General features: G+C 45.7%; 1 protein-coding gene across 2 annotated transcripts in view; it reads right to left on the bottom strand.

Annotated features, from left to right (window-relative positions):
• The window catches only part of ADGRV1 (adhesion G protein-coupled receptor V1), a 2,479,945-nt gene that overhangs the window by 77,419 nt on the left and 2,377,286 nt on the right, over positions 1–25,240 (bottom strand). For both annotated transcript variants that reach the window (XM_069627623.1, XM_069627624.1), the window contains one exon: positions 13,797–13,950. In XM_069627623.1, coding sequence (XP_069483724.1) covers positions 13,797–13,950 — 154 coding nt within the window. The remainder of the gene's footprint in view (positions 1–13,796; positions 13,951–25,240) is intronic.

The raw sequence follows: 25,240 nt of genomic DNA, 5'->3' as shown, positions 1-25,240 counted from the left end.
CCCAGGCACTGCTTGCTTGATGCCGGCATCTCAATTTAGCAAGTCCTTCCTCTGTTTTTATCCTCTGTTGCTGGGTCCTCCCCAGCGGAGGCTCAGCGTCCTTACTTTGTTTCCAAGAGGTATTCTTTATGCCTCCTTGTAGTCAACACTTCTCAGTACTGGCTATCTTCACTTAAGGAGTAGTTGTTATTGCTCCTTCACTCTTTTTCTTCTCCATACTATTGGGTTCCAACCTATTGCCATTCTTCATGTCTCTTTTACTCTTCCTCTTCTCAGTGGTTTCAGGTCTTGTTTGCGTAAAAGAAGAGATCTTACAATAGCAAACACTAGTTTCTTCAGGTTAGACTTCTTGTGATAATGAAGGTCTCATAGGAAAGAGGAGTAGAGATTCCCTTCAGGGAACAGGAGTCCTTATCCCCAAGAGAGAAGGACTCTCTCTCTCCCTGTGAGTTCGCGCTTACTGCTACCCATAGGGAGAATGTTGCTTAGCAGGCTCACCTCCGTAGCCTCACAGGGGACAGGCTCCCTTCTGGGGGGAAGTGACAATATCCCATTAATCGTCACAGGAGGTAGGGGCCCGCTTTAGTGAAACCTCTTCAGGTTCTCCTGCTCAAGTCTTCCACTCCTGCTCAACAACACATTGCTCAGCTCTTGCAACATCATAAGCAGACCTGTCAGATGCTTTCCTTACCTGATAGGAGATTCTCTGGGACCGGTCATCAGTCTTTGACGAGAAAGAGATTGCAATATCATCCACTAGATCACTGCAACTGGCATCACTTGAAATGCTCTTTGGCTGTTCTTGCTGCATTTTGATTTGAAATAAGTTTGAAAAGAACCCCCAAAATTGAACTGAAGCTGCTAAGCTAAACCTCAAGACTACCACCCAGCATCAAAACAAAGGAAATGCACTAATTTCAAGTGAAGCACACCACAAATCTAGTGCCATACTGAATACAAAAACGTTCCCTAGGCGCCTTTCTTCTAGTTCTTACTTTTGCTTCCACTCAATGGGTACTGTTCTCCCCTTCCCAATGCCTGTCTTTTGATTTAGACACCCACAGTGAGGTAACCAAGGTGAACACTGTTGTCCACATTGTCAAAGTGTGCTGAAAAGTCAAACAGGATCAAGGAGCATTGGTAGTCATTTAGGGTAAGCATTGTCTCTGCTCTTCATGAAAGTGGTCTCAATGCCACATAAGGGTTAACGTTCAACCTCAAATCACAAAGGAGGTGCTCAGTTCAAGATGGGAGAAGAGCTGATGGGTGAATATAGTTTTTAGGATCTTGGGAGTCCTGTAATGGGTCTTTATTTTGACATGCATAAAAGAACAGCACTTGTTTTCTTTTTTTAGTTTTGGAGTTGTACTGTACAGACATTCTCATTACAAAAAAGACACAGTGATGATTGCATTGATCTGAGTCTCTCAATTCCTGCTTTGGCCTACAACAATGTCTTTGACCACTCACAGCTTTCCCATCCCTTCAACAATGTCATACATACTCGTAATCATAGTGTCCTAGAGTGTCAGGGGCAGTCTGGTGCAGGTATTCGGTGGGTTTGTGGGTGGACATTTTACGGCAGAGAACACAGCCATGGTCATCAGGTTTGTTGATCAAATGTGCCTGCAATTCGGGCTTTCAGCAGCTGGTGGATGACGTAATGCCTCAGATTGACTGTTCTTACAGTTTTGTTTAGCTCTTCAAAATAGCTTCTCTCTTATTTGTTGTGGCCTTGTTTGTGGTCAGATGTCTGGGAACATTTCCAAGCCATCATGGCTGATGTCCACATCCTTCCATGTCAGGTGGTAATCAGGGTGCTTATAAGGGTCGATGGCCTTATGGGTCTACCGCCTGTTGTAGCTGCTGCCTGTGCTGTGCTACGGACGTTCTGTGTGAGTGTGCTCAACAATTCAGAGCTCCCTTCATTTATTTACTGTTGATTTGAAGCGACCTAGACTGCAGGGAATTTCTCCCTTTGATCTAGGCAGCTTTCTCCATTCTGGTGGTGTGGCGCACCCTGCTCTGCTCACGGCAATTTATTGAGTACACTTCCAGTATTAGATCAGGCCTCAGAAGCCAATCTACTCAAGAAGATCAACCAGAACTACTGGCTCCAGAATGCCTTGCAATCTGCAGTATTCACATACCTTTGGAGTCTGCCTCGCTCTGCAAATTTACTCCTACCTCTTCCAGTGCTTGAGGGCAATCGCAATTACTCTCCATTAATCATGACTTGAAGGGTATCCCCCAGCTTACCTTGAACTCTGATGCCCAGTTTAATCCAGTCAGATTTGAAAACGTGGGAATTGTTAACCCACAAGTAAAAGGACTGGGGGCCTTTCTAAACTTAAAATAAGTTGCTGACCTTAAAAACCCCTCAAACTAATTCTGTTTTCTCCCCAATTGCAGGGCAGCGATTCAAGGATCATTATTTTGTGAAATCAATCGCCAAAAGCGTGGAATTAAATTCTGTGGCTCCAGTAAGAGGTATGCCCATGCTGGATCACTGCATTATGAAGGAACAAAGTGTGGTGGCCGGCAGACAAGATCCTACTGACCTCAGCATAATCGAATTTGCTGACCTGGCTCTGGAAAATAACGTACACATGGGGATTCCGCCTAATGAAACTGTCGGCAGTGTCATTCAACAAACATGCGAGGCATCCAATTTAAGCTCTCCATCTGACTTAACCAAAATCATCGATAAATACACAATTACCAAAAAACCTGATGGCCATGCTCGTGTTAGGTCAGAATCCTCAGCCGACCTTACTGAAACACAGCAATGCTTCACACGGTACGTGAAGTCGACGAAAGAATTTGTCTGACCCATCCTACCGTCTCTGCACTAAATATGGTCTTAAGCTCTTTTGTTGCTCTGTATGATAATATCTGGAATGAGCTAAAGACTACAAGCTCGATGATATCTGAGGTGAATGGCAAACTGGACACCATCAGTTCGGAGTTGGGTTTTTACCCGGTTGCGTACTGTTTAGCAAAAAGTGGAGGTGGGCTTTGGCCCCCCACTGGAAAACATGGAGTCTCAGACGAGGTAACTGAGATAACTGACCACTCTGTCGACCAGTCTGTCAAAATTGTCTCTGCCTCTATCTCTGTCGCACCTGATCCCCAGTGCTGTAAACTGAAAAACATATTTTTGCCCTCATGTCCAATTAACACAGGCTGTGTTATGATTGCTTTGACCCAAGAAACTTTTATCCCTCTTAACTTGGATAACCATAAAGAGGCTTGCGATGGGTCAACTGTGTCCCATGCCTTACCCTCGCCAAACAAATAAACAAAGGTAAAAATGGCTAAAAACCCAAAGAAAAAACTTCTGTTGTCCCTGAGAAACATACAAAGTGCCTTACGACTCAATTCCAAGCCGTTTTCACCGTCAAATATGTCTCCATTGCTGGAAGAAGGGAGAACATTGGAATCACTGCCTGTGAAGCAATCTACAGCAGACTTTACCTCTCAGTCAGACTCTGTGCCCCAGGGCAGTTCAACGTCCCCTCCTTCCTCTCTATTGAATCAGAGGTTAAGCAGAGGTGTCATGTGTGATCTATTGCCCAGGCTTCCTGTGACACAGGTAGTCCAAAACTTCTTTCCACTCCCTAATAGCTCTCAGTGCATTAATAACCTTTTCAATCATGGCATGCAATCAGCTGAAGGGGAAAAGGCTATACTGTCCAAAAGTGATAACATGCTACATTCTCTATACTGTCCAGATACTCAGGTTTCTAACCACCTTATTGCTTCTGGTTTGGAGGGGTTCAGTTAACCCCACCACCATGCGTCCAGCTCTCCCCCCATCACAGCAGACCTACGATTGTAGGACCTTTTCTAAAAACATGGGGACCTAGTTGTATGCTCTGCACTGCCCTGCCTCTCAGGCCCTGGGCCAATCCAGTAATTCTGGTTCTGGGGGTGTTGAAATGTACAGGCAATATACTGCTTCTGGTGCTCGTGCCTTGGGGAATCTACCTCCCCGCAACTTATATCCAACTCTGGCAGCAGTTGTGGGACAACTCCTGGGGTAACTAAACATGACTAATCTACATCAGCCGAGTGGGGCCCATTCATGTAGTCTTGAGCCCAATAGACCTAAATACTATAGCATATTGCAACAAGCGAGAGGAAATGATGATCAGTGGGGCAGACATGATAGACACCAGGCAGGCCAAAGAAAAGAACCGACTCCCTCCAAGTAAAAGTGAGTTCTTACTAAAATTAACCAGTCTTTTAGGCCCTAACATCTCGGTTTGCTTAAAAAGGCCTAACATCCTGCAGATATTTGCCAAAATCTAGCTCTGGGTCTACTTTCCTCCTCTGATATAGACAGTGTTGCTTTCCAAGACAGAAACCATCTAGACAGCTCTATCATCCATTTTAATTCCAACTTGGTCAAGGAGCTAGTCTACTCTATAAGGCTTAGACTACAAGCTCTTGGCTTTGATGTCTGCAGCATTAACCTGCAGGAGGACAGCGCCATAGGTCATAGGGTGCTTGCGTATTATGGTTCATCCCACTGGCAAGGGGGTAAGAAAAGTGGTTAGTGTTGATGAACAACCTGGTGGCAATAATATGGATTGGCCATCACTCACATCACCACTGTGGCGTAAACCCAATCCATAGCCAATTTACTGGTGGCTCTCCTGTGAAGAGAGATATGTATCTGTATATTAATACGAGGGGGAGCCACCATCTCTTTACCAATCTGCTTGCTATGTCTACCCTCAAAGAGGCACACTGCATCTTGCTCCAAGACACCTGACTGATTGAGGCCCCAGTGCTCTATGGCTTTCAAGTGTTTAACCAAGCAGCAAGGGCCAGTAAGCGTGGGAGGGCATATGGAGGGCTTCTAATTGCTGTGGATTCAGCAGGGAATGTCTGCTGTAATCTTTGATTAACTCCCATTTGGGGGCATGGCAATTGCTTTGACCTCAACTGACCTGACTTTCAAGCTGTTAGTGGTGGATATCTATTGGCACAAGGGGATTGCAGAGCTTAAGTCATTCATAGCGGCAAACTCTGTGTGCATTCTTCTATGGTCAGCTGGTAACCCTGAAGGAAGGGTCATGCTTGCAGGGGATCTAAATGCTATCTGTGTTTTACAGGATATGAGAAACGATTTGATTGAACTACCGTCTGATATGTTCTCCCAGAATTTTAAATCCCAAGCAGGAAGAAGCAGGTGCATGGCTCTAGAGGCATTGGGGCTTCATCCACTGAATGGGAAGGACTTTGAAAACGCAATTAATACGCAAAAATGGTTTATAGGGGTTAGCTCATTAACTCTGGACTATATCTTTGTTGATGATTATTTGTCGAATTGTTGGACTTCTTTCACTTTGCTCAGGAATTAATGGAGTTATCGTGGCATTCTAAAAGCTAAATTCAATATTGTATTGATCACCAGTGAACAAATAGATTTGTTGCATTTACGTACTACTCCTACAGGTAATGCAATTCGCTGGTCCGACACTAATATCGCGATCCTGAACCAAGAACTCCATACGATTATGTTAACAACCTCGTTAGAGTGGACAATTTAGACTTTTAATGTGAACAGGTTTGAGGACTTTATGTCTGAAATGGTTAAGTGTGTTAGAATTAACACTAGGTTTAGACCTATGAAACCTATTAGACCCACCCATACCTATAATGAAGAGTTGGCCGTAGCTTAATCTCTTATGAGAAAAGAAATCAGAAAACTTATGGCCTCAAACCATGATCTTGTCACAAAAGTGAACTCTGTTAAGAAAAGTAAGCAAAAATACAAGAATGTATGTAAATCCAAGAGAGTGATAATGCTGCAGTGCAATGCTGAACCTATGCTCCAAATTTTATCAACTTCAATGTGAGGTTGTTTTGGTCCCTCATCAATAATCAAGATCCTATTACCATTACTTTGCAATTAAATGCAGTTCTGGACATTTGAATGGATCTGTGGGGGTCATTACGACCTGGGCGCAAAGGGATACCGGGCATCGGTAATGACACCGGTGCCGGCAATCCCTTTGCGTCCTATTCCGACGATGAAAGGTCGTCATACCGCCGATTCTTGGATGGTTTTCAGAGTTAGACCATTCATATTTGTTGGGTGACCTTGGCGTCAAGCAGTCGGGTGTTTTTTCAGCCTATGCATAGAAGTAGCTCATTGCACCAGATGAATTAATAATAGATAAGAGAAGATCTTACATTCAGCATCAATTAACGCAATTGGTCGATCATTTTTGGGCTCAGACCTACTACCTCGTTTGAAAATTGGTACAACATGAGCAGTGCTCCAAGAATCTGGCATTACTCCAGTGTTGAGGATACTCCCGAATTGCAAAAACAGCACGTTAGCGCAGTTAACCGGGTAGGGCTTAAAGGTATTGTTAGTAAGGCCTTTCGGACATGGGGCTCGTGACTTCTTGCATTTCTTTAATAGGTTGTGAATAACTTCTATGTCAAATTCTGGCTGGCAAGTATAATCATATTTAGCATTACATATTGACAAATCATTGCCATCATTCTCAGAGGGAGATCCAAATAGACCCTGAAAGACACAGGCCCTCATTCCGAGGTTGGTGCTAGTCATGGCGCTATTAGCGCCATGACTAGCACCAATACCGGTACCGCCACCGACTTGGTGGTATGGGGACTCACCGGTCCAGTCCGACCTTGGTGGGACCGGTAAGTACCCATTGTAAAAGCCATTCCCCATTCCCATTTGACCCCCCATAGGGCTCAATGGTAAGGCGTTAATAACGGTACTGCAAATTGCTGTACCGTTATTGACCCCGATATACCTTAACGGGTCCCGTCCATAACGCCTGGTAAAACCAGGCGTTAAGGGAGGGACCTGCTAAGGGACCTCGGAATAGGGCGCAAAGGGATTACCGGCACCGGTGTCATTACCGGTGCCCGGTATCCCTTTGCGCCCACCTCAGAATGAGGCCCTCTGTCTCCTAAAAGATCACCTAGGGTTAGACAGGAGAGAGACCGAAGGAGAAATGACTTATAGGTAATGTTCTTTCCATGGATTCCTCTCTCGCAGATTTGTGATCTTGATAGATCATCCCATTAGCGCCAGTTGCTGGCAATATTTTGGACAGGGGGCATAGTGCGGCATGATGTGTCTCGTTCTCTGCATGCCCTGACCGCACAACTCCTCGACCGTACATATAAATTGACACTACACCCCCATACATCATTTCCTCATCTTTCCCCCCTGCTTAGCAGACAAGGGAAGAATTCCCATACACAGAATCAAAATATAGGTGAGAGAAACTCTACTCCCCATAAAACATCCATCTTTATTCATTTTGTTTGTATCTGTATTTATATATGTATTTGTTTTTATTTATACAGCGCTTAATGCCTAAGTGCTTCACAGAGATCAAAACGGTACACCAATAGGATACGACAGTAAAATCAGTTAGCAAGCAAATGCTCTTTTAATTGAGTTTTGAAAAGAGAGAATGAAGTCAGAGATCGAATAGAAAGAGGGAGGGTATTCCAGTGCTTAGGGGCGGGAAGGGAGAAAGAGTGGAAACGAGATGAGGCACACGGAGGATGAGGGACAACCCATAGAAAGAGAGACTGGGAGCTAAGGGAACAAGAAGGATAATGAAAGGAGACTGAGAAAAAGTGCTAGAGGGGAGCAAGACCATAGAGACATTTAAATACTAAGCAGCGATATTAAAAAGGAAATCAGGCTTCAAAGGTCAACCACCAAAGAGAATGTAAAGCAGAGGAAATAGAATCACAAGGAGAAAGAGTGCAAAAACCGTGGATCAAAGAATGATAAATAAAGCTGATTGGAGCAAGACAGTAGGCAGGAAGACCTAGTAGTAAGCAAGAACAATAGAATAAACGAGAGAAGACTAAGAATGAAATTAGTATTTTGGAAGCATGAACAGTTAAGGAACCCTTCCTCCAAGACTCATCCCACAAAATAAAAACCTAATTCAGAGTGGTGCAAGCCAAGACAGCTTTCATAGCGGGGTAGGCTGGGCTGGTGATGAGAAATCTGTGGAGAAGAATCCATACAAAGTACGTTACCTGTAAGTAATTTCTCCTTTAATGGATTGCATTCTCCCACAGACTGCTCTTCTTGATACACTCCCAAAGCAATACCGATTTGTGTTGGTGGGATAATGCTCTGCAACACTGCTCTTGCATCCATAGCCCAGGCCAAATCCAGACTACAATGTTTGGCAAATGTGTGGATAGAGGACCAATTTGTGGCCTGGTTGATCTCTCTCACTGCCACCTCCTTCTGCAGCGCAGAGGAAGCCATCACACCCAGAGTACAGTGGACCCTCATGCTTGAAGGCATCTCCTTCCCTGCCTCCTAAAAACATTATTCAATGCATAGAATTATCTGCGATATAGTCTGCTTAGTCACTGCTTGCCCCATCCTAGATTGGGAAAAAGAGACAATCAACTGATCGTCTTGTCTGAAGGCAGACATCCTGGCCACACAGAAACTCAATGCCCTCTTGGAGTCGAGCATATGGAGCCTCTCTTCCTCCTTGGATGGATGAGGAAGAGGATAAAATACTGGCAATTCCATACTCTGAGAAATGTGGAAATCTGAAACCACTTTTGGTAAGAATTTGCGGATGGACTTTCTTAGAAACCTTCTCCTTGAAAAACCTCAAAAAAGGTGGCTTACAGGAAAGTACCTGAAGCTCACTAACATGCCTCGCCGATGTGTTGACCACCAAGGAGGCTGTCTTCAGACTGAGTAGTCTAATAGACGTAGACTGCAAAGGCTCAAAAGAAGTTGCCATCGGGAAAGTAAGGACCAAATTCAGATCCCCAGATGAGAACACAAATGGGGTTGGAGGAAACTTATTTACAAGGCCCTTCAAAAATGGTGCTACCACCTTAATAGAGATGAAAAAAGCTTGCTACGGGGATCTCTTAAACAAGGACAGGGCTGCCAAATAGCCTTTGACTGTGCCTATTTGTAGTCCTGACAAGGCAAAGTAAGGAAGAATTTTCATTACTGGTCAAGTAGGCCCCAAAATAGGGTCCACCCCTTAGCTTCTACACCGCACCTCAAATCCTGTCATCCTGCACGCATAAATAGACATAGTGGAAGGCCAGCATGCAGCCTGCAGCACCTCTAGCACCACTTCAGTTAGTTCACAGTCCTCATATCTCAGCCTCTGAAGAGCCATGCATTGAGAGACCAGGTGATCAAGATCATGGAGGCCAAAGCATCCTCAACCTCCTGAGAAGCACCGGCATGACAGGAATTGGGGGAAACTCATAGTGTAGGTCAAAGACCCACTCCACCAGGAATAAATTGCTTGCACTTTGTGTTGTGCTTCGTGGCAAAAAGGTCCACTGATGGGGTTGACCACAGAAGGAAGATCTCTGCAATGATCTCTGGGCATATCTCCCATTCATGGTAGACCGTGCTGTGCCTGCTCAGAGCTTCCTCCAAACCACTCTTCGACCCTGCTAGATGGGCTGCTGGTGGAAAGATCCTGTTCTCCAGAAGCCAGAATCATAGCTGCATGCCCTCTCTGCACAGGAGCAGTGACCAAACAACCCCTTGCTTATTGAGGCAATGCAGGGCCACTGTGTTATTCATCAAATTCAGGACATTTCTCCCCCTGAGGTAGGGTGCAAAAGCCATCAATGCTAGCCTGATTGTCCATAGCTCCAGCCAGTTGATATGCCAGCAGTGTTAAATCAATGACGAAAGACCTCTCACTTGCAGATGCCTGCAGTGAGCACCCCAGCCCGTCAGGGATGCATCCGTAACCATGTGTGCCTCTGGCCAACATGCTCTCCCTGCTGACCGACCAGAAGAAGTCACTGGCCACTATCCTTGATATACAGAGGGCATCCGTCAAGTTACTGAAGTACTGCGGCCACTGATTTCTCAGAAGCCATTGAAGAGATTGCATCCATAGCCTTGCCTCGGGCACCAGAAAGATGCAGGAGGCCATGAGACTCAACAGGAGGAGGAAGGAGGCTGCCGGTAAACTGCTGGAGTTCTGGAAAAGTGTGACCATCTGACTGATGCTGGTGAAGTTCTCCTCTGGAGAGAAGGAAGTTCCTGCCCAAGCATCCAGGAAATGCTGATAAAATGGAGCCTCTCTGTTGGTGTAATATGGGAAAAGCCCAAGCAAGCATGTGTCCTCAAGGTGCCTCAATACCTGTTCTGGGGACCTCCCACAGATCAACTAGTCATCCAGGTAAGGAAACATAGCAGGGTTCAAAATTGAGGGGAGCTGGGAGCTATTTATTTATTTATTTATTTATCTAAATTTGTATAAAGCGCCACATGCTGTTAGGCCTCAGAGCACATAGAGAACATGACAAGACAAACAACAAAGAAGCACGGGAAAAGAAATTCATAACCAGAGCAGGCAACAGGAGGGAATGACTAGATCAGTCCAGGCTAAGGTTAAAGAGATGAGTTTTGATTGCTTTCTTGAAAGAGATGAGGTTATTAGCTTGACACATAGAGGGAGGAAGAGGATTCCACCGTTTATGCTTGTGGCCTAGAAGAGCCTGGTTAGCTTGACACCAACAGCTACCAGGAGATACTTTTGCCTCCATTGGCTAACTGATGCTGAACAAACACGTTTCTGAATTTAAATCTGTGCATTTGGGACAATCTATTAATCAACATTTAGACACATCTATACAACATGTAAAGCATAGCAGGTCATAAATAATGGACAAAGTGATCGGTTTAGATATTATGTGGAAGATAGATTTGCAGAACGCTATGTACTGGCTCCTGGTTCCCCAGTGGTAGCTCCTGGTCACTGGTTAACGCTGGATACCAAGGAGCTGCTTTTAGCTTCTGCTTATCCAATCTTAATTTCAATCTCTCCTGAGGTGAGCTACCACTACTTCCATCAGCTTGGTGAAGTCGCTGGGGATGGAGGTTAGGGCAAAGGGAAGCACTTTGAACTGATAATGAGTGTTGCCAACGACGAACCTTAGAATAGGTATGTGAAAATGGTCATTGTGAAGGATCAGCAACACCAACCAGTCCTGGAGTTGCAGAGCCTGGAAAATGTCTCTAAACGTCACCATCCTGAACTTGTCCTTCCGCAGGAACTTTTTCAAGGCCCAGAAGTCCAGGATGGGATGGAGTCCTCCCCCTTTCTTGGGCACCAGAAAGTAGTGGGAATACCAGCCCAACCCTCTCTCCTCGGATGGTGCCTCCCCCATCGCACCCTTCAATAGTAGGGCTCTAACCTCTTCCTGGATCACTGGTTCTGGCTGCCAAGGAAGGGGTGTAGGTCTGTCCAGTGGTCTTTTGATGAAGGGGAGACAGTAACCCGACTGGACCAGTTGAAGGATCCACGCATCAGAGGTTATTTCCTTCCATCTGTCCCAGTGCCCAAAGACTCATCCTCCAAAAGGAGAAACATGTGGGGAGAGCTCAAAGAGGCTTTGCGGGTGCCACTTCCCCTGATGCTGAAGCCAATGCAGATTTGCCCATCGAGGCCCCATTACCCCTGCTGGAAGTCAAGAACAGTCTCTGGCCCCTTTGGCCTGGGGAAGTTGAGACTTTCTCATGAAAGGAGTGTAATGCCTATAGCCTCTGCCTCTGATGCCAAACGAAAAGGATTCTTTGGTGGGCTGCTGATCTTCTAGGCCCAATGACTGAACTGTGAGTTATGACTCCTCAAAGCATTCCAGAGACTCGTTGGACTTTGCTCCAAAGAAGTGCTCGCAGTTGAATGCAATATCTAGCAGTTTGGCCTGCATGTTCACTGAAAATCCTGACCCATGGAGGTAGTACACCCTCTGGAGCACCATCAACGCTATCTGTGCTGTTGAGGTCTGCCTGGAGAGATACATGTGCCACTTCCTGGCCGTTATTGACTATGTCTATTAAACCATCCCTTACTTCGCCTTCTGGGAGATGGTCAGCCGCCTATGAAATTGTTTTCCTTAGAATGTGAGAATATTTAGCAAATGTGCAGACAGCATTAATGGCCATAAACCCAGATGCAAAGACTTTTTTCACAAGGGCGTTGGCCTTTTTTGACTCCCTCTCCATCGGAAGTTTCAACATCTATACCGCAGGCCTTGAATTCACAGTCTCAGCTTGGACCACTGGGGTAGAATGGGTTGTGACAAAGGCAAATCAACCCTCTCTTAAGTCTAAGGCAATCACCTTCCTTTTCCTCTTCCCCTCACCATAAGGTAGCTCTTTATCCTCACTTCTTGTCCTGAGATGTCATCTTTCCAACCTCCTGTGCCTTCCCAGTCATCCCTTATTTGCTTTTCAATCTACCTCCTCCTCCTCCTTATCTGACATTGTCTCATTCTAACCTTGGCCTGTCCATATGGCCGTCACCTCCCTGTCTTCATCTCGGGTGTCTCTCATTGAGAATACCTTATTTGTACCACCTTGGACTATTCTCTGTACGACCACCCATTCTGGGTTTGGTAAATAGACACTTGGAACAAAAGGACTTTATAGTGAACTCCAAACACAGGTGCAGCATTGTGAGATCTTGGTTTTCAGTTGCCCTTCGCTCTCCCCCACAAACAGACATGCACACAAACTCTCTGCATCAGGTGTTGTACTATAGACCTGAATACTGGCTACTGGACACTACTTCCTGAGAATGTGGATGGACATATGGACAGGAAGTGGTGGGACAATAGTGGCCCATCTCACATTGGGCAGGGACGATCCTCATTCTTTAAACGTGCCAGTATTTAGTTCTTGTGCCCAGTCTTTATGGCAGACATCACAAATGCCAAGCTAACCACAGTGAATGCGCTTTCTAGGTGGCTGGCCTCGAAAAGAAAAACACTCTCCACATTCACTACAGATTAAGCCAAACTAGAACTGGTTTAAGAAAGGTCCGTCTGCAATCTGAATGCAACTCGTTAAGATCCAATTTCCGGCTTTGCAAATTCCCCATCTTTTTTAACATTCCACTCACTTATAAGTCAATGCATTGCATATTGAAAAAAACTGGTACGTGACTTCACCTCAATTTGAAGGCAATACATTCATATTACTATATTGTCAGGCACGTGTCTCCTTTGCAACTTTGATTATGTTATCCCAGTTCATTCCACGCATCTTGTGGAAAAGTCTTGCTGAGCCTGTAAGGTTGGGGCTAGTGTTTCTTTCTGGATCCAACCAGGTCTGTATTCATTGAAAACTGATCTATCGTTGGACAAGCCTTGGGTCTTGAGAACGTTTTATTGTCTTTTGTGTTTGGTTGAAATAAAGCAAGCAGGGCCCAGTTTTGATTATGGCTGCACACTGAGATTGCAGCACACAGAGGTGTTTGCACCGCATTAACAGCCCACGGTGCACATGCTGGTCGTGCATGCTTTTTCCCAGTTTACAGAACATGACAAACCTCGCATAGGGATGGGTTGTGACATAGCTAAGAACCATCCATGGAACAGGCAGCATGAAAACCACAGCTAATGCCGGATTTACGTGTAGCCCTCTATAAGGAGACAATCTACACTGCCGTCGCTGTCCCCAATGGGTATGTGCTTGAAGTCTGCGGCAGAAAGTTTGAGTTTGAGTTTGGAGATGAATACTGAAGTCTATGTATGTGAAACTAAAGAATCTATGAATCACATGTACGTGATAAATGTTATAGGTATGATCCATTTGTGATATATACACTTTGGCATAGGTGTTGGGTAGTACATAAAAGTCATGCATGTCCTCAAAATTGGTCCATTTGACTAAGACCCATTAGCTTGAGAACTGGAATATTCACATTGTTATTGTTCTGGTCTATAACATCGAGATCAGGAACCATGATACTCACCTGCCTTTAAGGCAAATATTAAGTCATCAAACTCTTGCGACTCCTCATCAGCCACCAGGGAGCCATTACTGTAGCCTCCAGATACATTGAAGCCGTTGCCATTCTGCGGACTCTGCTTATAGATCTGGCTGGTCCTCTCCCAATCCACTGGCATCTGAAAAACCCAGCATTGGATCAGTTCCCCACAAGTTCACATACCTTACAAAACCCCCTGCCACTTCCATGCATTTGCAACTACACCATATCTCGCTGACGTATCCTACTGGATGCCAAGCCAGTTTCTTGTTTTGCAAGTATAAGAAACCCTGCCAAGAATGGCAAACATGTTTTTGGGTGCAAATGTAATTGTGTGTGCATGGTTGGAACATGCACATCATCAAGTGATATGCTGTCTAAAAAGATGGGCTTTTTCTCATTAATATCTGCTGTCAGTGTACATGCTGTGCCATCCATTGACAATATCATATAATACCAAACACAAACACCATCGATATTATGGAGTGTTTAAAAAAAAGCACCTACCTGTAATGTAGGAGTAGAATAGGCTATTTCCACTAACAAGACTCATACAACAGAGCTGCCTCCTTGCAGCCATCAGTGGAAGCTCAAGTCCAAATTAGTACAAATCAGAGCCACAGAGCAGTGCATCCTGGGTACGCAAAATAGTTCTACAGCTTGTTTTTTTTATCCAGGCCGAAAATTGCCATTGCCATATAGAGCAGTTATATTCGATAAATAGCTTTATCAACCTGAGACTGACAGCTCCCAAGGATGTAACAACCAAAGACCTTCGTATGGCACTGTGCTGTGTGTGTCTTATTAACTGGAATGGCCTACAATACCATGTAATGTTCATGTGACACCTTTAGGCTTACCTTATGTGAACACCTCACACTGTATGACTACCCACATTTCCTTGGTTTAGACTACAAGATATGTACAGTTATAACAATATTATTTTCATGTTTTAATATAGCACTTCAGGTGGATTCTGCCAGCTTCTTAGCGCTGTGATAATCATTGTTATTTTTAACGGGAACCTGCTGTCGCTTCCAGTAAAGTAATGCATACAGCATTGCATTCTCTGCATCATCTTCAAACGCATGCACGGGGGCTGCTCCTGCCTACCTTAAGGTGAGCATCACAAGGCATGTCCCAGGGAGGAGCGTTTGGTCTATGAAGGCTCAGAGAATATTCATCCCTAGTACTCCGACAGTCCAGAGAAGAAACAAGACGTTCAGTCTTGTAACCCAGGTTTAGGAATACATTACCAAATTCTATTCATGACAGCGCATGTTTGTCTACTTTTAGGCCGCTGTTGAAGACGTATCTGTTCAGGTAGGTGTTAGGTATGGGTTTCAGCGGAGTTCAGATCAGTGAACAGAGGCAATTCATTTCACAAAGGCAGTGCTTTAAGTGGGCCGGGGCCTGCCAGGGTCTCTAAAAAGTGGTGCTGAGCCTGCTGGGCCACCCCAGGTCCCACCGCAACATTGGCAGGACACATTATCCCACTGCGGCGGCACCCGCGACGGGAGATACGCCTGACATGAAGTCATTCAAGCTGACAGAAGTGGGAGCCAGCCACAGCGACACTGTGACTGGCTGCCACTTCCGTCAGTCATAGTAACTGCATCTGGTGACCGCTCGCGTGAGGGGCTACCAGAGGCAGTTACCGTCCCTTGTTTTCCCAGGTCGCCGAGGCGTTTTTAACCCTCGGCGTACCTGGGGATTCATCAACATACTTCGAGGTTTATAAAAGATGGCTTGAATTGTGTACTTTTCAAGCTATCTTTTATAAACCCCGAAATTTTGGTCTGAAAACTACATAAACCGTAAGGTATGCACACAAATATATATACATGTTATATATTTATGTGCGTACCTTACTATGATTTGTGTACTTTGCAAGCCATCTTTTATAAACCATACGGTTTGTGTACTTTTTTAAGCCACGCCCCTCCCACAAGCCACGCCCCTAAATGCCCTGCACAAAGGTAATATATAAATGTTCCAACTGACTGTCAGACTGAGTCAAAATAATTAAAAACTGTACGGGCAAAGTTCCTGCTTTTTCCTGTTCCACTAGCTTGGTCTAGACCTCAACCCCATGACAAATCTGTTGGGCCATTGCTACCATCTTCCCTGCATGATTCGCAGGTCCACTACTCTTTGATACACCTTTGCCACTGGCTATAGTATCAAGGTGTGAACGTCATACCCCTCAATACAAAGATGGGTTCATTGAAAGTATACACAACCTTCATCTAATCCCACCATTTCCCCAACTCTAATGCTCATACAATACCGGGGCCAGGCCAGCTTCCCCCTGTAATGCTTATTCTTTGTCCATGTTGCCCTACATTAAAGGAAGCTTGGAGAGAACAGACAAATAGCGTCAAACGTGGAGCAACTCTCTGCAGCTACGCTCGTTATCGGTGTATCAGAAGGGCAAACCGACGGCCATCTTCTCACCAAGCTCCCCTGAGTGGAAGCACGTGGGGACGTACAACTCGAAGGAACATTTGGCACTCAAATAACCACGTGGTCCCGTTCCTCTAATCATACACGCAAACAAATTGGGATGCCCTTGAGCAGGTACATACAGCCTAACCCTGTGATAAGTGTGAGATCCACTCAATCTGGATGAAAACCAAATAAACACCTGCGCTCTACTTACAGCCGAAAGGACGCCCCTCTCTTCAGTATTTGAAGGCAAACAGCAGCACAGTGATAGGCAATATAATGAACCCTAATGTATGCTCTCACAGGCCTAATGCAGTCTTTGCTCTACTTAGTTAACTAGGGTTGAAGTCCCCAGCGCTGCCACCAGCTGAAGCAAAGCAGACGCCGCAGAAATAAAAAAGGTCTGAGGAGTCGATGGAGCAATGGTTTAGGTACAACAGTGCAGTGAATCCCTAAGCATGACTGACCGCAGCCAAATTGCTTGTGAAATAAACACCAGTTCAGATTGAAATTCCCATCATTGCTGAATAATCCGAGTTATATCACTTCCGGGTAAACATTATGACTGGTTTAGAGGTCTGAGGAGGAGATTCCTGATCAGCAGCGCCATCACATTCATCCAAATTCATCTGTGCCTCTGGGGTACTGCATCACTGCTAGCATATGTCTGTTGTGTTGTAGTAGTACAAAGTATGATGAAAAAACGGCCTCAAGTCTAGTCAAAGCACTGCTGCTGTAGAAAAGATGGCAGAGGCAGTTTGCTTTTCCGGGCGAATGAGTTATGGTACAGGTTGGTAAGAGCAGAGCACAAACACTAGAACAAGCCGGGCATACCAAATCAGTACAGCAGTAATTCTAAGAGGAATACAAAGGTTCCGTTCATCAGCAGTTTGGTAGCCCAAGGTAACGTCCCCATCCATCCAGCAGTCGTGAATTGTGTTCCAAATGAAAGAGGCTAGAGCTGGGTCAGAGGAGTGAAAGTCGGTAATTTAAGTCCACGAGGCTCTGACGGGTGTACGTTAACCTCGAGTGCATTCTCCACCAACGCATGGGGAATGCCAAGGGCAGGTTTGGATTGGCTGATATTGGGACGCGGAGGACAGCCGAGGTAATAAAATGGCACCATTGGTAGTAAAATTAAAATGATGATGCGGCATGCGCAGTTAGGGGCTACGACTCGACTACGACTTGGATTAGGTTAATACAAGCATGCAAGCAATGACCCAGTGTTAAGATACGACTGGGGGCCAGTGGTCAGGCGTACCCAATGGCACTGTTAATTCGGATGGAAACATTCTGATACACGTTTTGGGTTAGCACTATGGATAGTGGCAGAAGGTTGGGCGAGGGAGGCCTAAATAAAACATGGATAAGCCCTGATACCGCAGGCTTTGTATGGCATTCCTCCACTCTGGAGTGATGCATCAATCTGTAGGATAAAATGTGTTAACAATGGAGTGGGGTACATCATTTGCATTGGGCGTAGGACGTTAACTCAACAGGGTGACAAAGCCGACTCAGCCTTTATCCTTCTCGGGTCAATAATCAGGCGGCAGTGGTCATGGTGCATTGGGTAGGTAGCAGTGTGGGTTACTTTGAAGCTACTTCAAGGCAGATCGGGGAGGAGTGTTGGCCTACGGAAGGAATAGAAAGGTGTTGGAAGTCTTTTTTTAAAAGAGTAGGGCCCAGCAACTACCTATGATCGGCACTACTGCAGCCCAGTGAATATTCAGCAAAGGATGAGGATTATGGAAAGGGCAGGATGAGTCAAGGGGAATGGAAGGTTCAGATGGCCGAATGTACTAGGGAAAGGGCGGAGGCAAAGGAAGAATGAAGGCGGAGTGGGTTGTAACGGTACAAAGGAAGAAAGCGCAACCGCACCCATCAGGTAACGGTGCTCCCCCAGCAAGGTAACTCCCGCAGGGGCAGGCACAGCAACGGGAGTGTGGCGGGGAAGACTAAGCACAGTAAGACTCGAAGAGTAACTTATTAAGGTGGTCCCAAAGCTGGATCATGCCAAAGCAAGAATGAAAGGTTACAGGGGCAGGAGTGTTTCCACGGCAGGCACGCCCTGGTTAAGGCGGAGCAAGATGGAAAGGTGGCAGGGGCAGAAGCAATCAAGCAGATTAGTAGATGGTGGTCTGGGTGTTTTTAAGAGGTATAGTAGGCCTGAAAAAATATAAAGTTGACATGCTGCCTTCTCTCCCCACCGGCATCAGCCCGGAGGTAAAGGGGATCAGTCTGGGTAGTAGGACACCCATTTGTGTCTAGGGCTGGGGCAAGCGGGACGCCGGAACAAGAGGAATTGACAGACGGCAAATTTCGAATTGAGTGGCACGGGGTGCCAGGGATGAAATGGGCACAGCTGCAGGGGGAGGTGCGTGGATTGCAGGGTAAATAGCAAAAGCCGGACATATTGGTCATACACTTGGGAGGTAACGACATGACAAGCCTGGGAAGGGGGCTCTGATGCAAGTGATGATGGGCTCTCTACAGGAATTGGCAGGGCAATTGGGGGAAACAGAAATCATTTGGTCAGCGTTAATCCCAAGGCCAGAATGGAGGGGTGCGGACAATCACGCAGCAGTCGAGAGGTCCAGAAGAAAGCTAAATGGGGCAATGGGAAAATTCTGCAAGGGCAGGGGTTTTGACCAGATCAGGCACGGCTTGATTAATTTAAATTCCCCAGAGTATTTTCTGAAAGATGGGGTACATTTGTCACCACTGGGGTTTGAGCTCTTCCTCTGGAACCTTTGGACAAAAATACTAGAAATGTAAGGAAGGAGGCATGGGGGAGCCACGGTGGGCGTTAACCCACCTTTGGCATGGCAGTGTTTCGGCAACCAAACACAAGAGACATACTCCGGATGAGCCAGGAGAAAGCGGGAAGGGTCTTCGCTCTTCCCAGACCAGCGCCCCTTGGGAGCCTAAATGGCAGGGGCGTCTGGGGGGAACAACAAGGGCTCAGCTTCCCCCAAGCAAATGGCACTCTCCCCGCCCACGAACACCTGCATGGGCAGGCGCGACTCAGGCGCAAAGGGTTGGGAGAGTTGGGGCCTATGATGGACTTTTGGAAGGAAAGGGGGAAGCAGGTTTTTTGGACACTGAGCTGTCACCACATCTTCTGAATTATTTCCACTAATGTGTGCAGTATGTTTTATAATATTGTGGAAAATAAAATCGGTAGCCTTTTTATGCCAAAAAACAAAGCAAGACTGATGTTACATTTTCCGGGGGAAAAAGAGAAATGAGTTATTGCTATGTAATGGGTCCAAATGGACAGATGCACGGGTTATCGCAATGAACTCTGCATGGAGCGACACACCAAGCATGATTTACCCCGTTGTTGTATAACAGCCCCAAACACCAATTTGAGCAGCAGTACGTCATATGTTTATTATAGACATGTTTGATAATATGATAAACGTGGATCTATCTGCCTGTGCCATTCATTCCCATGTCTTATATTCTATAGTTTGTATATGATATGTTTCGTTATGTAACACACCCATTTATAGTTCTGACTCATAGGTGTTGCAACAGGACAACCAGTGTGTCAAAACTATTCCATAGTGTAGGTAGAGGTGAGTTGGATATGAGGACAAATCCACCCCTCACCCCCCCCAAATCCTCCTGCAGGTGTTGTTTGGAAAAAGCAAAAAGAGCTGTTTAAGGACGTAGTCTTCCGATATGCAGTCACTGTCGTAGTCTCGCGAGAATCCATGAAACTGTGAGGTTGAATGGCACGTAGCGGGCAGTAGAAGCGCAGGGACAACAGCAACCGGACGCACTCTGGCACTCCTGCTGACAGAGAGGCCCTGCTCAAGCTCCAGCTCAGCATGAGTTATTTAGACTTTAAATTGTTCTGTCGAGAGAGGGGTGCCCGCTACCTTTGCAAACTAAATTTCAAGGAACCTGGGATTGGTAACCCTAGGTCTCCTGGGGGAAACCAGACGTGGTCTCCCTCCCACTGTGCTTAGAGAGGCATCAGCTTCACCTCACTGATGATCCCCAACAAGGGTGAAACACGTGTATGGGGTTGCTGGTGGTACTCTCGTTCAGGTTGGAATTGCCATTGCATTTCGGTGCTGGACTGCCCCTGGGCAGGACAAAGACTGATATGCAAATGGATATTTCCCATCTGTGAAAGGCACAGTGAGTAAAAGCAGTGGCTGCAAACTCTCAAGTGATTAATAACCACTGAACAGGTAATCAGGCCTTGTTCTGTCGAGAGAGGGGCGCCCGCTACCTTTGCAAACTAAATTTCAAGGAACCTGGGATTGGTAACCCTAGGTCTCCTGGGGGCAACCAGACGTGGTCTCCCTCTCACTGTGCTTAGAGAGGCATCAGCTTCACCTCACTGATGATCCCCAACAAGGGTGAAACACGTGTATGGGGTTGCTGGTGGTACTCTCGTTCAGGTTGGAATTGCCATTGCATTTCGGTGCTGGACTGCCCCTGGGCAGGACAAAGACTGATATGCAAATGGATATTTCCCATCTGTGAAAGGCACAGTGAGTAAAGGCAGTGGCTGCGAACTCTCAAGTGGTTAATAACCACTGAACAGGTTATCAGGCCTTGTTCTGTCGAGAGAGGGGCGCCCGCTACCTTTGCAAACTAGACTTTAAATTAAGACTGGAAGCAGTGAAGGCAACTGCTATATGTGTATATAGTTGTGATTGTGAAGCCAAATAAACACATTACCAACAATTAAGGTGTCAAGTCATATGTGAGGCTACAACATAATTGGTGACGACGATAAAAGGACGTGCTCATCATCTCCATGATGCAAGGTGCAACGCTCCCTCCTGCATTTCTACAGTTCCCAGGTATGTCTGCGATCCATGGCCGAAATAGGAGGCATTGTTCGCTACGTACTTGGAAGCTGTGGGTGGTATGAAATATGACGCTGGGAGAAAGAAGGCAATGTTGCTAAATGCCATGGGGGTGGAAGGCCAAAAGAATATTCACCAGCTTCAGAAGATTTTCTAATAGGGAGAATTATGTGCTGCACCGATTAAGGTTTTACACTAGAAAACAGGAGACTGTGAAGCCAGTAGACGACTACGTCACCAGAATGTGTGAGATGGTTGCACTTTGAGGGTTCGGAGATAATACTGAAAATCTGATATGTTAATTGTAGACACCAACTGCAGAAAAGTGCAGGATAAAGTCATACCAGAAAAGGAGTTGCAATTGGATAAAGCCGTCTAGATTGCAAGGGAGGAGGAAGAAACTTGGACCAGGTGTAAAGAAGTGGCAGGAACAATGCAATCTGATGGGGTAAAACTACAATGGACAGAGAGAAAAGCCCAGGAATGAGGCTAGAGAAGAGAGGAGCTGGAAAAACGAACCGTTGAAATGCCACAGGTGTACCAGCAGACGCCATTTGGCAAACGTCAGGGAGTGTCCCACAAAAGCAAAGAATGTACCAACTGCAAGAGGTTCGGCTACATTGCCATTGCCTGCAAATGGTGGGGAAAGAAAGTCTCATACGTAGAATATGATGGAGACATGGCAAGTAATAGCTCAGCTGAATATGATATACCGAAAGTAATCATGTTGAATAGGTTCACTGCGAGAAGAGAAAAACCACATTGTGTAATAAAACTGGATGGCAGTGAGACTCAAGTGATGGCTGATTCACGGTCAGATTTCACAATATTGCCCATACGGACATACAAGGGCATGGTAGGTCAAAGCAAAGTTGAAGTGAGGAGACCCAGGCCCAGATCAACTGTGTCTGGAGGAGCCTCAATGAAATAGTTGGGCTACATCAATGGAGTCATTGAATTCAAAGGAAGACAGACCCAGACCAAAGTGTATTTCTCAGAGGAGTGTCCAGAGGTCCTCGGGTGGGACGACGAGGCAAAATTGACCATTCTGTATCCCAGCACTCAGGACCAGGTACTTACAGCCAGATCAGGAGGAGCGTTGGTCTCAAGAGACGAATTCCCAAGATTGTTTTCAGACGAGCCAGGAAAATTCAAAAACTATGTTCACAAAGTACGTCCGAGACAGAATGCAGTGTGGGATGTATTGACCCACTCCGCTATCTTATGCGCATCATTCTGATAGTTATGGTGCAAGAAATAGCAACAATGACAGCAAAACTCTTGTGTGCGCCAAAAACCTCAAAAACCGCGTGTTTAAACGCACAAAAAGATGGATGCACAACCTGCCACCCATGGTGCATGTGTGGTGGGATAGAGCACACACTGCAGAACATGAGCCAGTGGGCTCCATGACCAGCAAACAGAGTACCGAGAGAGAAGCAGCTCTTTGCAAATGAAACTCCAAAATGTGCCTATAAATGACATTTGCTTTGTTGCTAAAAACTCCAAAATGCCTATACACAACACTTCTCAACATTAAAAATCTTGCTTGGTGCTAAAGTTCATGTAATCTAATGAAGCATGGCGAATATACAAAGCCCTAAAGTGTAAAGAGCAAAACATTTCCTCAGACAAACTGGATTGGCTGTAAACTGACAGCTCATGTCAAAATCTGTGTGCAGTACACTATCAGATGAGCTCCCGATGAAACTTCAAAGTATCTAAACTAAAAGTCTGCCGGGTTAGAAAACATAAAAGGATTATTACCAAAAGGAATACAGATCCCAGCTGTGTTTTTAATCTCACAGATTTAAAGCTAAGAAATTAATGTATGTCACGACCCGTGACCCAGAACCACACTGGCATGGTCACATGCCAGGTAGGATTAGACTCGGGGTTCATTTGGGGCCGCAAGGGCCTTACATTATCATCACAGATTCTCCTGGAGTCAGTCCTGGCGCCTTCGGCGCCAGGCTCATGTTCAGATTGGGACTTTTACTTGAAGGGACTACTTTTTCTGTGAAGGCCTGCAGCCAACATGGAGGCACCTACACAGTCTAGTTCATAAGAACCAGACTATGTAGTGCAGTGTTTTAAGGTGTGGTAGCCCGGACTACTTTACAGGGGGGCTATATAAACCACACCCAAGCTACAGAACATGCTTCGCGTTATTCTGCAGCCAGCAGCGTGACGCTCATCGTGTTCGGAGACCAGCACCCGGCGATCCTGAAATAGCGGACCTGCAGAGGAGACAAAAGAACATTATTAGCAGTCTCAGCTTACCTGAAACTTTCCATCCGTCGATTACTGCTGCTCGCGGTCTTCCATCTAGTTGGCAGCATCTTCAGGACATCACGCACACACCGGAACAAAGCACTTGGAGGGAGAGAGAAAGAAGAACAACGTTAAACAGGTTATTCACGGCATTCACAGCAGTAACCATAATGTCCTCACCTGGCTGGGCATTTCCTGGCCGGTTCCGCTCCAGAAATCTTTGCACGCCCAGAAAGACCATTGCGACCTGAAAAGGAATAAAGAAGACAGGTTAGCCCAAAAAGACATTAGCGCGCCACACTTCACGCTTAACCTACCATCCATCATACGCTGGTCCAAACGGCATAACCATCGAACCTCTGTACACCTATGGGGGAAAACAAACAAGGAAAGACATTAATAGCAAGAAAGAAAAGCAAAGGCCTTTAGAGACTGCTATAATCGGACTTACCTCCTTAAAGACACTTGAATGTTTGGCACCAGTGAAGTTAACTCGGTCGCTTCAACCCGCAGAAAACTACGCGCCCCTGCGCAGAAAGCAGGACGGAGAGCATGCCAGACATCATAACAAGGTGAAGAGGGGGCCATCAGGTCGAGTCCAAGGGGCCCGTGGGAGGAAACGAAATCAGTTCCTAAGTCCAGTCCTCCTATATTTTCAGGCCCACCTGCCATAGGAGACATTACCCCAAATTGGGCACGTCCAGGGTGAATCCGGCAACCAGGGCATACGGGCCTCTCCGTGGATACCAGGTGAGTGTAACAATGTATTTATGTTTGCTGCAACAAATTTGGTTTCTGCTGGACTTTAAATGTTAAGAATAAATTAGCCTGGCTGAGCTGCAAGAAGTAGAAAAACAGGTTTCTCCAAGGGGAGGGAAATCCTCTCAGCAGAAACTCACTGGTAGATGATAATTGTGGGTTAGGCCAGACTCTTGTCTACAGAAAGAGAATGAACAATGGCAGATCCTTCAGCCCAGGAAACGGATATGTGAAAGGGTCGTAAACTGCTCCTGGAAGGAATTCCCCAAAGGAGGGGGCTGTTCCTGGACTCCAGGGAGAGACAAAGTGGCGGACCATTTGCTGTTAAGAATGAATAATTAACAATATTTAGAGACTCATAATTTGTGATTTAAAGTGGTGAAAAATATACAAAGGAGAGATCTGTTAGTCTAATTTCTGGCTGTACGTTTCAAGAGGCAGTAGAACTGTATATCTAGTTTTATATGAACTGTGTTAATGCTAGAATTGTACAACTTTACACACACATCCCTATGTTAAACGCACACATTTGTGGAAATTTGCACACCATTTGGAAAATGTGTTCATGGAGAAAAGGACACAATTCTGTAGAAAAGTGAAACCAGATCCCACAGCTGCAGGATTTTGATGAACAGGTGCTACATACAATATGGAATCTTTGTGTGTGATTTGTGTAGAGGTGACCAATGTAGAAATATGTATTTAGGATCAAATCCGATTTTGAGACTAGTGGCTGAGGGGAGGTTTGTAAGCACTGTAAAGCTAAACCATTAATGTGACATCATCTGGCCTTGATCCAATCACTCAGATGCAAGGCAGAGATGAGGCCTTGATCCAATCCCAGCTCAAAGGGACAAGCATAGTTAAGCCGGCACATACACCCATTTTGTGATATCATTTGAAAGGCTAAATAGAGACAGCTGACAACACATAGGGACTGACTGATTCACTTACTTTCCTCATTCCGGCGAAACACTCTGATCCAGCATTAACATCCTTTCAGATCCAGACTCTTGCCAAGCAGTAGAGAACTATTGACTTTCAGCAAGGCCTAAATCCTCAAACTTATTCTCACAACCCAGTGGAGCGCTGTGGTGTGGGAAGGCCTTCTGA

The sequence above is a fragment of the Ambystoma mexicanum genome, chromosome 6p (assembly GCF_040938575.1).
Source record: "Ambystoma mexicanum isolate Mex_15411 chromosome 6p, UKY_AmexF1_1, whole genome shotgun sequence".
Taxonomy (NCBI): Eukaryota; Metazoa; Chordata; class Amphibia; order Caudata; family Ambystomatidae; genus Ambystoma; species Ambystoma mexicanum.
Note: the sequence above shows the minus strand (reverse complement) of the source record. Positions and strands in the feature narration are given on the sequence as shown.